We start from the raw sequence: 14,793 nt of genomic DNA, 5'->3' as shown, positions 1-14,793 counted from the left end.
AGAGAATTGGACAAGGGACCCTAACCCTTCCAAACCAAAGAATTCTGTTATCCTGTGAGGTTTGTGCCACTGATCCCTTGCTGTGTTAGGTGATCTTGACGTGACGGGCGTAGGAGCAGCAGGATCAGGTGCCATTCCTTGGGATGTGCTAGGAGAAAATCAAAGTAACATTTCGAGGAACCGGGACCAAGCTGGGAGGACTCCCGGCAGCAGGAGGGCGGGTTCAGCCGTGCCGTCGGGGCGGGACGGGGCGGGCCCGGGCAGGCGGCGGGGCCGCTCCGGTGTCGGCGGGGAGCGCTGCCGGAGCCGCACGGGCGGCAGGTACGGGGGGCCGGGGCCGGGAGGGACTCTGCGGGGTCGGTGCGGGCCGCTCCCGAGCGATGCCCGCGGGCATCTCCCAGCGCCCTCGGGCATCCCTCGGCGGCGTCTCGGGGCCGAAGGGACCGGCTCGACGGGCTGGTCACGGTGTCTTTTACACTGATACAGACCTGAAGTCACCCGATCTCTGCCTGGTTTTGCCGCAGCGGGGCAGGTTTTCATGCTGGGCAGGTATTTGGGATGTACCCGGCATGCAGCCAGGGGTAGTAATTCAGATTTAACTTTTATTTGCACAGGGGTTTTCTTTAATCTCCCTGATAAAAGATAATGGGAGCAAACCGCATCTTCATGGAGTAGTTCAGTGTTTGGTTTGGTATTGGAAATATCCATCTCCCCCAGGATGGTGTCTCCCAGTGAGGCAGAGTATGCTCGCAGCATCCCAGGGGATGTGGTTGCTGGTGTTGGGGGTTTGCTTCTCTCACTATCCGGGATTCCTGTCGTTCCTTGGCCAAGCAGCAACGTGAGCTCAGCAATGTGACTTTACTGGCACATGAGGAGCACGGCTTGTGATTGTCCTACCAGAGAGGGACATCACGGGAACCACGGGATCATGGACTGGTTGAGTTGGGAAGGGACCTTCAAGTTCATCTCATTTCATCTCCTGCCCTGGGCAGGGACACCTTCCACTGTCCCAGGCTGCTCCAAGCCCTGTCCGACCTGGCCTTCAACATTGCCAGGGATCCAGGGGCAGCCACAGCTTCTCTGGGCACCCTGTGCCAGGGCCTGCCCACCCTCACAGGGAAGAATTCCTTCCCAATATCCCATCTAATCCTGCCCTCTGGCAGTGGGAAGCCATTCCCCCTTGTCCTGTCCCTCCATCCCTTGTCCCCAGTCCCTCTCCAGCTCTCCTGGAGCCCCTTTAGGCCCTGGAAGGGGCTCTGAGCTCTCCCTGGAGCCTTCTCCTCTCCAGGTAAGCATCCCCCACCTCTCCTAGGCTGGCTGCAGAGCAGAGGGGAACTCAGGGTTAGGCAGGGAAGTGGGAGCAGAGGGCCTGAACAGGGCACAGAGTTAGGCGAGCACTATCTGAGCTCCCAGACTGTAAATACTCCTGGAGTGCTCCCGCCTGCCCGTTGGGTCTGGAGACCCGGAGGCGCCTGCATGGGTTGGAGCCGTGGGCGTTGGAGCTGGCACTGTGTGCCCTGGCCACTGTCCCTGCACGCCACCAGCAACACAGAGCATCTGCTGGGAGCTCTGGCCCCACCTTGAGACAGGATTTCATTGCTCACTGACATGCTGCTGCTCCACTTTTCAAACTGCCAACCTGGAAACTTGTGAGGTAGTAAAAGAAATTCCTCTAATTTGCAGAAATACCAGTAGGGAGTATGGACGTCTCGGTTAGGAAAGGCTTTTTCCTCAGGGTTCGGGGGAGATGGCAGATGAGCAGCTGATCATCAAAGAGGAGTGACTGGTGTGTCCCAGGAGAGAAAGTGCTGAGCAATCACAGTGTCATCAGGCCGGTAGTGTCAGGGTGGTTTTGCAGCCCATTGCAACCCTGGAGCTTCCAGGAGTGGGCCAAGTTTTGCTCGTGACTTTATTTCCTTCAAGTGGCAATTGCCCTAGGAAAACCCCAGAGGAGATTCAACAGAGTCAACACAATCATTTCGTAATGTGGGAGTCTGATGTCACTGTGAGGTGGAGGAGTTTCACCCAGGGTGATGCTGGGATGAGGCAGGGTTGGACTCAGCTGCTGAAGGCAGGGAGGACACGTCCACAGCATAGAGAAACCCCACTGGAACCAGGAGCACGTTTCTGTTAGGATGGCGTTAGTCATCGCAGGGAGGCAGGAGCTGCCAGGAGAGGGGCCATGGCACCCTGTGCACCACGGGGTCTCACGTCCCTGGGGTCAGCTCCAGACAGTTCACATGACCCTGCTGTGACCAGAGCAGCCCAGAGCAGGGCACGGATGTAAAGCAGTGCAGGCTCCCTGGAGCCACCTGCAGAGGGTTCAGGGCTGTGTGTCCATGGAGGGGGTGGCATGTCCTGTGCCCCCGCCCTGCTCAGCTCCTGCTCCATCACTGCTCCACTTCCTCACTCCGGAGGGGCTGTGGGAAGGGGACACAGCTGCCTGTGCACGGATGGAGGGTGGGTCTTTACATCCCTCATTTATCACCTCTCTGCTCAGGTGCAGCTGGCTGATGGGGCAGAGCAGGACCCACTCCAGGCTGGCACCAACCCTGCCCTGAGCAGCTGCAGCCCCCGAGCACTGAGCGCTGTGCCAGCGAGGAGCCCCCATAACAGGGGCTTGGGCAGCTCACCCAGGACAGCTTCCAGCTGTCAGCAAGGAAGAAACCTCTTTGGAAACACTCTGGAAATAAAGGTAAGAAGAAAACTGTTAAAATGTTTTAAAATATAGAATATACATTGAAAAAAGTCATCCAGGTATATTCAAATGCAGCTTTTGTTTCATGCCATTTCTTTTATCCCATATGGAAAGGAATAGTCTCTCCCCGCACTGGCAGATTGATGAGTGACCCACAGAGACCAGCACATAAGTGGGGTCTCCCTGGGAAAGGAGCCAGTGGTTGGTGACAGCAGGGACAGCCGAGGGCACACAGCCGGCCAGCACCAGCCAGGCAGGATCCTGCCCTGCACCAGGCAGGGGTTTGAAGTGCAATCTAATCTAAATCTTTTATTGGATTTCTTAAAAGGCAGAAAGTATTTCCTTGTCTGCCTGGCTGGGCTCCCCAGCTTTGAATGAGCTCCGAGGATTTGGTTGTGCAAAGCCAAGGCCAACCTTGCAGTGCCTGGGGCAGGGCTGAGCTCACCCCGTGGGGCTGGGGCAGCACAGCCCTCGTGGCCCATGTCCTCCCACAGCCCTGGGCAGCTCAGCAGAGGCCGAAGTCACTGCTCCCTTTCTCAAACACTCTATGTCCTACTCAGGAGAACTTGCAGGTCTGGCCAGCAGATCAAGGAATCAGTATCACTTTTTTTTATTTTTGAAAAGTATGAAGAACCTCCCTCCCTTCACTCCCCAGGGCCCGTGCACACCTTTACTGCCTTCTTTGCTCACCTGCAAGTAATGCTGTGTCACTCTCATTGCTGCCCTGCCGAGTGCTGCTCCTTAGTGAACTATTGCTGCATTATTCCGGCACTCTTCCTCTCAGGATGGGACCTGTTCCCAGCATTAATCTTTAACTCTGCTCTCCTGCAGCTTAAATCTGACAAATGTTCTGAGTGGTTGCCTCAGGTTCTTTTTGAAATCCTGCCTCGGGATATTAAGATTTAGTAACACAGATTCTAACCTTAAAATAGCAGCACAAAATGTTCTATTTACTCACAAAATGAATGCCAAGTATGCAACATCCCTCACCAGAGCGGGGAGGAGTAGGGGGGGGGCGTACTGATAATATCTGACAGACAAAGGAATTTGGTGGCAAAGACCAATCTGGTGTCCGTCCTCCAGTGGGCAGCAGCATTCCTGGTGCTGGGAAAGGGGCTGCTGCCTCCAGTTCCTCTCCTCCTGTCCCTCTGAAAGCTGGATGCCCTCTAATACTTCTTACTTTTGAGAAAAACTGTCTCAGGCTCCATGTGAGGTAGAACCCTGAATGCTGTGAGCCTGAGCTCTACCCAAGCCAGCTCTTGCATGTACTGCTTGGTCCATCTAGTGTTGGCTGAGGCTGGGACAGCATTCCAGCTGTATCAGTGTGCACACAGCATTCCCACTCCCTGAGCAGCACCTGCGCAGGCGTTGCCACACTGCAGGGCCTTGGCCGTGCTCGGGAGTCGTCAGGCATGGCCACGTCCTGCAGGTCCCGTCACTCAGCTCTGGTGGGGCCAGCAAGAACCCAAAATGTGGCAAAAGCATTCACCACCTTTGGAATTACCAATCCCAAACCTGTCCTGTGTCCTCCCAGGAGGCTGGGTGACATGTTGCTGCCATGGCATGACCCTGCAGAGCATCTGTGCTGAGTTCTTCCTGGGTCACAAACCACGGCTGTGCCATCGCAGTGACCGTCCCACCCCTGCTGTGCTGACAGTACAGGGACACCTGGTGTGGCACGGCCCCTGCTCCTCCTCAGAGCTGGTTTGGTGTCGTTTCTCCTGCTCACAGGCAGCAGCATGAACCTGAAGAAGTACCTGGTGCGGGCGCTGCATCGCCTGCAGAAGGGCCCTGGCTACACCTACAAGGAGCTGCTGGTCTGGTACTGCGACAACACCAACACCCACGGCCCCAAGCGCATCATCAAGGAGGGGCCAAAGAAGAAACTGATCTGGTTCTTTCTAACGTTGCTCTTTGCATCCCTGGTGTTCTGGCAGTGGGGGATCCTCATCAACACCTACCTCTCCTACAACGTCACCTCCTCTCTCTCCATTGGCTTTAAGACCATGAAGTTCCCTGCAGTCACCATCTGCAATGCCAACCCTTTCAAGTAAGATTTTCTTCTCCCAATTTCCCCCTGTGTGCCCTGACCCCTGAGAATCATTGCCAGTGTGAGGTACTGAGGGCCCATTCCTGTCTCAGACATCACGTTAGGAGCATCAATGGAGTCAGCAAGTGGCCCTAAAAACAAATAAAGAACAATATGAATGCCTCAGGCACAGGGGAGGGTCATCTGCCTGCAAGTTCTCCTGGGCTTCTTAGAATCCCAGAACAGTTTGGGTTGGGAAGGGACCTTCAAGTTCATCTCATTTCACCCCCTGCCACAGTCAGGGTTACCTTCCACAGTCCCAGGCTGCTCCAAGCCCTGTCTAACCTGGCCTGGGACACTTCCAGAGATCCAGGGGCAGACATAGTTTCTCTGGCCACCCTGTGCCAGGGCCTCCCCACCCTCATGGGGAAGAGTTTCTTCCTAACACAGTTTCTGCACCATATCAGTCAATCCAATGAAGGTTTTTACCTCCCTGCAAACTTTCCTCACCTCAGAAAAGAACCAAATTCAGCTCACCTTTCCCAGCCAGAATCAGTCTTTCCATCTTTCCCATAATTCCTGTCCTTCCCCTTCCTTGCTGTGAACATTCTTCTCATTGCTCATACTCCAGTCAAAAACTCTAGCAGTTATCACAGTCCTGTCTGCCAGGAACCACAGAGATACAACTGAATCGTGATTTCAAAGGAATCCCTAATTTTCACTCAAGTCGCTTTAGATTTATTGTTGTTTTAAATTCATATCCATGCAATAGTGTAGCCCAAGGCAAGATGCTCTCAGCCAACACAAGAATTGCTTAGGGGTAGTTTTTCCTCCACTTGCTAGAAGTGTTTTGTGTAAACTGTAGTGAATTACTGAACTAGAACCAATGTGGCCCAGCACAGGTGTGTTCACCCCTGCAGCACTCCCTGTTTATCCTCACACTGCCCTTCTGCCCAGCTGCAGCCTGCTGGGACACCAGTGTCCGAGCTGGCCGTGCTCTGCATGGAAGCTCCCGTTGTCCTCCAGTAAATTCTAGGCAGCACCCTGAGGTCCCCAGGTGAGCTGCCACATGTCCCCAGCACCACGGCATTGCCTGGTCACAGCTCCCTGCCCTGCAGGTACTCAGAGGTGAAGCCCCTGCTGAAGGAGCTGGACAGGCTCATTGAGGCAGCGCTGGAGAGGATCCTGCAGCCCACGCCAGGGAACAGCAGCGAGAACCTGTCCCCACCACTCGACCTGGAGCTCTGGAACCAGATCCCCCTGGTCCTCATTGACGAGCATGACAAAGACAATCCCATCATCCTGGACATCTTTGAGACCAACCAGACTGCTGTGGGCAATGAAACTGCCATGGGCAATGAAACCAGTGTAAGCAATTACACTGCTGAGGGCAACAGAACTGCCATGGACAATGGAACTGTGGGGAACCAAACCACTGCTCCACCTGCCCCAGGCAACATCACATCAGAAGAGAAGAAGTACAAGCTGGCAGTGAAGCTGGTGAGAGGGGTCCCACAGTGACAGTGGGCAGAGATGTGGGATGGGTGCCTTGGCAAGGATGCAGCAGGGAGATCTGTCTCCTCCCCACCAGCTGCCCATGGCCACTCTGCCTCGGGGCTCTGGTCTGGCTGTGGCAGGTCTGGCACTGCCTGCACCCAGCCCCTGCTGCAGGCTGAGCCCAGGACAGAGCCAGGGCAGGGGTATTCCCTGCAGGCTCGCAGGTACGTTCCCCCCTTCCTTGGGTCAGGCACCCAGAATTCCAGGGAGAGGCTGTGGCTGCTGCCCCATCCCTTTCCTGCTGCAGTCCGCAGTGCAGAGGCACAAGGTGGTCTTGCAGCCTCTCACCCCTGCTCCCATGGAGGCTCCAAGGACCCTGCCTGGGCAGACCTCGGGAGCCAGGGAAACTCCAGCCTTAAAGAATTGGCCCAAAATTAGCATTTTCTGTTAACTTGTGGAGGTCACCCTGGGGCTGATGTATAACCTGCCCACCTGGGAAGTGTCCCTGGGGAAGGACCCTGTAATGCACAGTGACAGCCAGCTCGGTGTGACAGCCAGCTCAGTGTGACAGCTGGCTTGTGGCTCTGTCAGGCTGAACATCTCAGTTCTGGGGAGCTGCAGGCAGGGCTGGCATCAGGACGATCACATGGGGAGGGAGGGGGCTCATGCCATGGCCCCTGCCACCCCCCTGGGGCTCAGACCTGCCTGCTGTGTGTCCCCAGTGCAGCCACCAGGGCTCTGACAACTGCACGTACAGGAACTTCAGCAGCGCGGCACAGGCGGTGACCGAGTGGTACATCCTGCAGTCCACCTCCATCCTCTCCAAGGTCCCGCTGCACGAGAGGATCAGGATGGGCTACCAGGCAGAGGACATGATCCTGGCCTGTCTCTATGGGGCTGAACCCTGCAACTACAAGTAGGTGCACACGAGCTCCCTGCTCCTTTTTGTCCCTGCAGGAATGAGCAGCACGCAGGTTCTTTTCTCTTTTTAAGGTATATATCAGCTACTAATGAGATTGCTGCTGATTCTCAGCTCCAACAAAACCTCCCAGAGGTCTCCTGGATGTGATCCTGGCTGAAATGTGTTCTTTTGGAGCAGTGCTGGCTGAGTCAGAGTTTTGGATGGGCTGTTTTGCTCATGACATATCAAGACTAACAGCACCCAGGGTATCCAGTGATAACCAGGTGCTGAGTCAGCAGCATGGCCCCCAGTTACAGCCCCCCTCCCTTTTGCACAAGGCTCTGAGAAATGCCTTTTAGCCAACTTTGTTTCCTATGGATCCCAAGTTTCCATCTCCAAGGCTGAGAAAGGGGAGCACCCAGAAGCACCCCAGGCTGTGGGGAGCCCTGCCCCTTCTGAAACAAAGGCAACCAAGAACTCATCAAAGCACAAGCAATAATGCCCGCCTGTAACCACATAAAGCTGTAACCACAGCTGAGACTGAGCAATTGTTCCCCTCACCTGTGTGACAAACGTTCCTCTCCATCCCACTGAGCGCTGTCCCCAGGGCCATGTCCCAGCAGACACCTGTACCTTGCCTTGCCTTCTTTTCAAAAACAGATGGATTGGAGTGCTATCAGCTGCAGTCCCTGTGCAGGTGTTCAGCAAATGAGGCAATGGGAGGTGAACCCCAGCAGAGCTGCTGAGCTGGGCCCACCATCTGCTTTATGACACACCCCTTTAGTCCTCCCGAGAGTCACAGTTTTATGTGTATGATTCTTCCAGGAATTTCACCCAAATCTACCACCCAGACCATGGTAACTGCTACATCTTTAACTGGGGCATGGATGAAGAGGCTCTGAATTCTTCCAACCCTGGGGCTGAGTTTGGTAAGGGAGGGCTCTGCAGTGGAGGAGGGGGCTGCAGGGGCAGACGTGAGGGGGCTGTCTCTTGGTGCCCATTTCTGTCACTCAGGACAGATTTATGATTCCTCTGTCACTGGAGCACTGCAACAGGGAACAGAGGCTTTCCAGAAGGGGATGAGCCCCAAAGGAAAATGTGCCACACAGAAAAAAGGTGACTACAGACACATAGCAGAAGGGCATCCTCTGGGTATTTCAAATACCTGAGGCAACACCTGACTGTTCCCAGCTATTGCCATTCTGGGCATTCACCACCATAAATGTTCCTGCACAGGTCAGGCTGCCATGGCAGCCATACCCTGGCTCTTCCCAAGGAACAGGGAGAAGGAAATAGACTCCCTTCTTTCCCTGAGCCTCACCTTCCAATACAATTCCTGTTGTGAGTGTTTTGTCTGGTGTCCCAGGGCTGAAGCTGATTTTGGACATCAGCCAGCAGGACTACATTCCCTACCTGTCCTCCGCTGCTGGGGCCAGGCTGATGCTGCATCAACAGAAGAGCTTCCCCTTCCTCAAGGATCAGGGCATCTATGCCATGGCTGGGACAGAAACCTCCATTGGAGTGCTGGTGGTATGTGTGGCATTCCTCGGGAGCAGATTGTCTGAGAATAATGTTATCTGATGGGAACAAAACCAAGTTTGCTTTAAGTCTTGGCTGAACTGGCTCAAACCAAAGGAGACAAGGTACACACCTGTCAGGGGCTGGAGCGCTTTATGGAGGATTTTATGTAACTGTCCTGGCAAAGTGCTTTATTGAGGCCGGAGTACTGGGCTCAGGTCATGGTTGCCTCTTTCTCCAGCATGTCAGAAGGTGCTTTGCCACCCCCTGAACACCCTCACCTGCCTGGATCCACCCCAGGAAGGGGCTGCAGCCTCTTCCGCTCTGTCACTGCTGACTCCTTCATTTTGAGCTAAGCCAGTGGGGAGCACAGGAATTACAGAGCCTCTGGAAAATGGGCACAGGGAGCTGTGGAGGAGTGACAGCCACAGTCTGGTGTTTGGGTTTCCTTGCAGGATGAGCTGGAGCGGATGGGTTATCCCTACAGCGACTGCACCATGAACGGCTCCGACGTCCCCGTCAAAAACCTCTACAGCCAGTACAACACCTCCTACTCCATACAGGTAAATCACCTTTCCAATCTAACAACACTCTTCAGGAAAAATTGTTGAAGCAGTTAAATCTTAGCCTATCACGCAGGGTACTGGGGAATCATAAAACCATAAAATCCTTCAAGATCATCAAATCCAAGTATCAACACAGCACCACCACTGATAAGCCATGTCCTCAAGTGCCTTCATCACATGGTTTTTGAACACTTCCAGGGATGGTGACTTCACCACTGCCCTGGCAGCCTGTTCAAATGCTTTACAACCCTTTCCATGAAATTTTTTTCCTAATATCTGATCTAAGCCTCACATGGTTCTGTAGGAACTGTCACTGAGGCTCTGGGAAACTTCTCCTGAGACCATGTCAAAGAGACACTTCTCAGGAACTCATGTTTTGTGTACACAAATGATATTTACCCCTGACAGGAGAGGAATACAATGGAGACACTCTCCTGCTGAACACTCCTGCAATCTTTAACTTTTTTCTCTTTGGGGGAATCAAGTAATTTTTCACCCTGAAAATGCAGCTGGTTTGTACAGGAAACAAAACAGCCCTTTGCTTCTTCATCACTCTGAAAATTGGATGAGAAAGTTGAGTGTAAACTATGAATCTGTAGAAAATTAGAGTGTAAACACTAAGCACAGGTTAATTTGTAACAGGCTGTACTGGAGAGAGAAGCAGCTCTGGAGGGTGCGATGCAATAATAAGGGGAACACCCAAACCATTTGGGGTGATTCAGAGAAGCACCCGGAGATCAGGAGGGCTTTGGGCTGGCAGTGGTTTTATATTTCTACCTTTATATAACAACAACTGGGCCACTTTACTCAACTTTTGAAGATGCTTGTATAAGGTTTAAGCAAACACTCAGGAGGATTGCATTATTCCCTAGAAGTGCAAACACTGACGGAGTTCTGTGCCCACGTAATGCCACTTCAGAGCCTTCTCAGCAAAACCAGGCTCCTCCATCACTCCCTGACTGCTCTGCACTCTGTGGACCTTTCCTATCACACTCTGCTTGTCCTACCCACAATTGTTAAATTTAATCATCTTCTCATAGACTTTGCTATTGCTTTGTGCTGCCTCAGAACCCCACTCCAGTCTTGGGTGATGAACTTCATGCCTCACCATGCTAATGGCAGTGCTGCAGCTGGAGCTGCAGCCAAGATCCTCCCCAGAAGAGCAGCACCTGCACAGAGAGGATTATTCATATGTCTGCTCTTTATGTTGAAGGATTTGGAAATTCCTGGCCTTCAAGTGTAAAACCAGCCCTTTGTCAATGTTGTGTAAAGTCTGGAGAACACAGCTATGTCTGTGGTGGAAGAGAACATTTGTATTCCCTTTAGGAAGCTTGAGTATGAAGCTTCCTAAAGGGAATACAAATGAAGCCCTAAAATGATTGAGAAATGAGCAGTTTCTTGTGTGAGTGGGAGTGAGCACTGAGCTCCCTCTATTTCCCATGAGGTTTCACCCACAGGCAGGTCCCATGAGTGGCCGTAAAAACTCCAATGCCCAGCAAGGCTGGAAGAGGTTCTGGACAGGGACAGGCTCTTGCAGCCCCCAATTCCCCTGCCCCTTCATCCCTCTCTGTCTGCAGCCCCCAAATCATCTGTTCAGTGCAATAGAGAGGGAATTCCTGGGAGCCGAGGGCTCTCAGAGCCGGTGCCAGCACACGGAGCTGCCCGAGGGCTCAGCCCAAGTCTGAGAAATCCCTCTTCCCCCCAGGCCTGCCTGCGCTCCTGTTTCCAAAACCACATGGTGGAGATCTGTGGCTGTGGGCACTACATGTTCCCTTTACCTGAAGGGGTGACTTACTGCAATAACGAGGATAACCCGGGCTGGGGTAAGAGCTGCTAGTGGTACCTGGGGCTGGGAGTGGGGTCTGTGCTGTCCCTGCAGCTCCTGCACAGCTGCTCCCCATGGGACGTGGTCACCTGGGCCTGTGCTGGGGAGAAGGGGCCAGGTTTGGTCTTGGCTGTGGGCTGGGGGAGCCCGTGGGCACCAAGGTGAGAGAACACAGGCTACCACTCCAGGCCTCTGCACCCAAAAATTTTGGGGGTCCCCTGGTGGGGGCAATGGAGGGTCCAGCGCTCCCCTGGAGTGGCATAGCTCTGTTCTGGCAGGGCTGTGCAAAAATCACCGACCGTGGGCAAGCTGGCTCCATAAAAACTGTCTCCAGAAGGTGACAGTTTATTTTTAATTTAGTATTAAATTGTCTAAGTGTTTTGCCCAAGTTTCTCAGGGAAAGGAAAGTTGAAAGGGAAGATGGCAAATCTGTGCAAAGGGTCATACCTAATTTTTATTTTGATAAATTAAACTGATGTAACTCAGTAACTGGGTCCTTATCTAAACAGCACTTTAATTCTGTTTTCCCCAAACAGCGTACTGCTATTCCTCACTGAGATCCAGCATAAAACAGCGTCAGATCTGCATTGACTCCTGTAAAGAAACATGCAAGTGAGTACCTGAGTCTAATCTGCTTGCTGTGGAGGTAGAGGGATCCTTCAGTTTGACTCCCATCAGTCCTGACTTTCCTAAAAGGGCAGCAAACCCAGAAGGGCTGGTTTGCTGTGTGAGAACTGAAGTTCCAGAGACTTCAGAAGAGGGGAAATCTCCATTCTAATGCTCTCCCTCTTCTCCCCAGTGACACACAGTACAAAATGACCATCTCCATGGCAGACTGGCCATCAGAAGCCTCTGAGGTAACCCTGATTCCTTGGTTTGTAGCAGACACTGGTGGCTTCTGTTCCCAGGCACATGGTGTCCAGCTCAGAGCACCTCTGCTAAAGTCCATATTTTCCACACACAAACCAGCAGCAGCCCCAGAGCATGAGGCAGAAGGAAGGATCCCCCTACAGCGGCTCCTCCCTCCCGGGGCTCTGTCCCAGTGCTGGTGTCAGCACAAGGCTGGGTCCACCTTCCACATGCAGGACAGGGGGGCTTCCCACGGGACAGGGAAGGAGCACCCACTGCCCTGCTGAGGCAGAGCTGCCCTGCTCAGGTCCACAGCATCCCCCTTCCCCTCACACGGGGCCAGGGCTGCCTGGGACAGGGCTCAGCACCCGTGGGGCTCATGTGCTTTGGGAGCACAGGATGCCTCTACTCTTTCTGAAAAGATTTTGTTTTCCTAGGACTGGATTTTCCATATTCTGTCTTATGAAAGGGATATGTCAACAAATGTGACTCTGGACAGGTGAGTGAAAGGAACAACCACTTTATTTTCTCTGCTGAGCCTGTTAACATCAGCCTGACACGAGCCCTGGCGCGGGGCCAGTGCACACGGTGTGAATGCGCAGGGAGGATGAGGTTTGCAGCGTGTTTGCCTGGGACACACAGAAAGCAGATCCAAAAGCCACTTCATGTGTGTCCTCTGCTCTCCAGAGCTGCAGACTGGGTCAGTCAAACTTAAACATGCCATTAAGGAGAATCAGCATTAAGGACAGTTCCAATGTCATAACGTTTGTCACTTCATGTCTTGGTGTCTCTCCATCCCTCGGTCAGGCTGGAGCAGAGGTCCAGGGCATTGACAGCCAGCTGCTCACTGATGTGGGTTTTGTTCTTTACAGGAATGGGATCATCAAGCTGAACATTTACTTCCAGGAGTACAACTACCGCACCATCTCAGAGTCAGCTGCCACTACGGTGAGTGCCCATCCCAGCCCTTCTGGCAGGGTAGGCACAGGAGCAGCCAGCTGGGCCAGGCAGGGTTCAGTGCCCTGGGGGACAGTCTGTCACGTCCCTCGGGGCTGCCCTTTGGCACCTGCTGTAATGAAGTGGATGAAGCCACCTCTGCCTGGTGGCTCACAGCCCCCAATTCCTCCCCCCACTCCACCTCCTGTCCCTGTCCCAGCCCCTCAGGGCAGCACCAGCACAGGAGGGGACCCAGCAGGCAGGTCCCAGGTGCATCACCCACACCAGCACTGGCACACGGGTGATGGATTGGGGTGGGGCACATCTGAGGGGCTCCCCTTCCTCAGCTCACTCCTCTCTCCTCCCACAGATCGTTTGGCTGCTGTCCAGCCTGGGAGGCCAGTTTGGGTTCTGGATGGGGGGCTCGGTGCTGTGCCTCATTGAGTTTGGGGAGATCATCATCGACTCGCTGTGGATCACCGTCATCAACGTCATCAGCTGGTGCAAAGGCCTGAAGCAGAGGCGGGCGCGGGCGCGGTACCCAGACGCTCCCCCGACGGTGTCGGAGCTGGTGGAGGCTCACACCAACCTGGGCTTCCAGCCCGAGGCCCCGGGAGCTGTGCCCAGGCCCGAAGTGCTGCCCCCCGAGCCCGGCACACCCCCGCCCAACTACGACTCCTTGCGCGTGCGGCCCCTGGACACCCTTGGCCCCGACAGCGACGGGGACACCAACTGACCTGTGACACCCAGAGTGGCCTGTGACAGAGTGGCCTGTGACACCCAGACCGACCTGTGACACCCAGAGGGACTTGTGACACCCAGAGTGCCCTGTCAGCTCCTGCCAGGCTGTGCCACTTGCTGGGCAGCTCTCCATCTGTCAAAATTAGGAGGGAATTAAAAGTCCAAGCTGTCTTCTCCTATGACTGATCACTGGGAGGAAGCTCTGCCTAATAAAACCTGCAATAAACCTCATAAAGTCAGGCTTTGGCTTTAGTGTGTAGAGCTTGTGTACATCAGTATTGCTGTTAAATCATGTCACCGTTTCTTGTCACCAGGTGGGTGGGAAGCAATTCCCAGTGAGCAGAGCAGGGTGCTGGCAGGGAGATGACAGGACATCCTGACAGTGGATGCAGGGCCATGGCCTGGTAGGTCACAGAACCCAGAAGAGTTTGTGTTAAAGGGACCTTATCTCATCCTTCCCCCTTCTCCAGCACTCTTGGCTGCAGAGATGTGGCACAGTGCGTGTCACAGCTGTGCCATATCATGGAGCAGAGCCTTGTGATGGGACCAAAGCTACTTCTGACCTCTGAGGATGCAGAATTTCCATTCCCAAACAACTACAATGGAAACAGCAAAAACAGAACTCTCCCTTCACTGCTGGAGCCCCTGGGTGCCCTGTTGTGTTACTGCCCAGGGTTTGCATCACTCATGGTGCAGGTGGGCACAGCTGTTGGTGTGTGCCAAGGATATAACTCCACGGAGACTAAGGTGGAAGGAAGCACCAGCCTGTTTAACTATCATTCTTGCAATAATAAAAAAATTATTTAAAAGTTGCCTTTAGCTTCTCTGCTGGCAGTAGGGGTAGTCCAGTCCTGGCAAGAGTTTGATGGCAAGAGGAGAATGTAGTGTGCTCACCCTGACATGAGGGCAGCCAGGGCCTTTGGTGGTCCCTGTGGGCCTGAGCTGAGTGGGGCAGTGAGTTCACCTGTCCCCAGCTGGTTCTGGGCCCCAGGAGCTTTCTCAGGAGCCCATCACAACCCACTGGGACTGGCCTTACTGAAGTACTTTTGCAAAAGTTCAAGAGGAGGCACAATCGTGTGGTTAAATCACGTACCAGAACACGATGTTCTGGGCACGGTGCCCAGCGTGGGGCTGTGGAGAGGGGGGTCCAGGATCCTTCTGCATGGGAAGCTCCCCGAGCACAGGGTGCTCTGGTGCAGAGCTGTTGGCAGAGCGTGCCCAGGGTCCCTCCAG

General features: G+C 54.0%; 1 protein-coding gene across 1 annotated transcript; it reads left to right on the top strand.

The window, feature by feature from the left end:
* Positions 1-271: 271 nt before the first annotated feature.
* Positions 272-13,799, top strand: SCNN1B (sodium channel epithelial 1 subunit beta). The gene is made up of 14 exons (XM_066197789.1): positions 272-321; positions 2,501-2,695; positions 4,430-4,748; positions 5,846-6,227; positions 6,947-7,140; positions 7,951-8,054; positions 8,492-8,655; positions 9,099-9,206; positions 10,915-11,032; positions 11,571-11,646; positions 11,834-11,891; positions 12,321-12,382; positions 12,756-12,831; positions 13,190-13,799. The coding sequence occupies exons 3-14, from the start codon at positions 4,438-4,440 to the stop codon at positions 13,553-13,555; spliced, it is 2,019 nt and encodes a 672-aa protein (XP_066053886.1). The 5' UTR covers positions 272-321; positions 2,501-2,695; positions 4,430-4,437; the 3' UTR covers positions 13,556-13,799.
* Positions 13,800-14,793: the final 994 nt, after the last annotated feature.

The sequence above is a fragment of the Chamaea fasciata genome, unplaced genomic scaffold (genome assembly GCF_029207755.1).
Source record: "Chamaea fasciata isolate MVZ Bird 193981 ecotype frontalis unplaced genomic scaffold, bChaFas1.0.hap1 SCAF_16, whole genome shotgun sequence".
In the NCBI taxonomy this organism is placed as follows: domain Eukaryota; kingdom Metazoa; phylum Chordata; class Aves; order Passeriformes; family Sylviidae; genus Chamaea; species Chamaea fasciata.
This window is presented reverse-complemented; position numbering and strand designations above follow the sequence as displayed.

Coding starts and splice junctions, on each gene's coding strand:
- SCNN1B (XM_066197789.1), top strand. CDS start 4,438: ATGAACCTGAAGAAGTACCTGGTGCGGGCGCTGCATCGCCTGCAGAAG. Junction 6,228..6,946: donor ACAAGCTGGCAGTGAAGCTG/GTGAGAGGGGTC, acceptor GTGTGTCCCCAG/TGCAGCCACCAGGGCTCTGA. Junction 12,832..13,189: donor CAGAGTCAGCTGCCACTACG/GTGAGTGCCCAT, acceptor CTCCTCCCACAG/ATCGTTTGGCTGCTGTCCAG.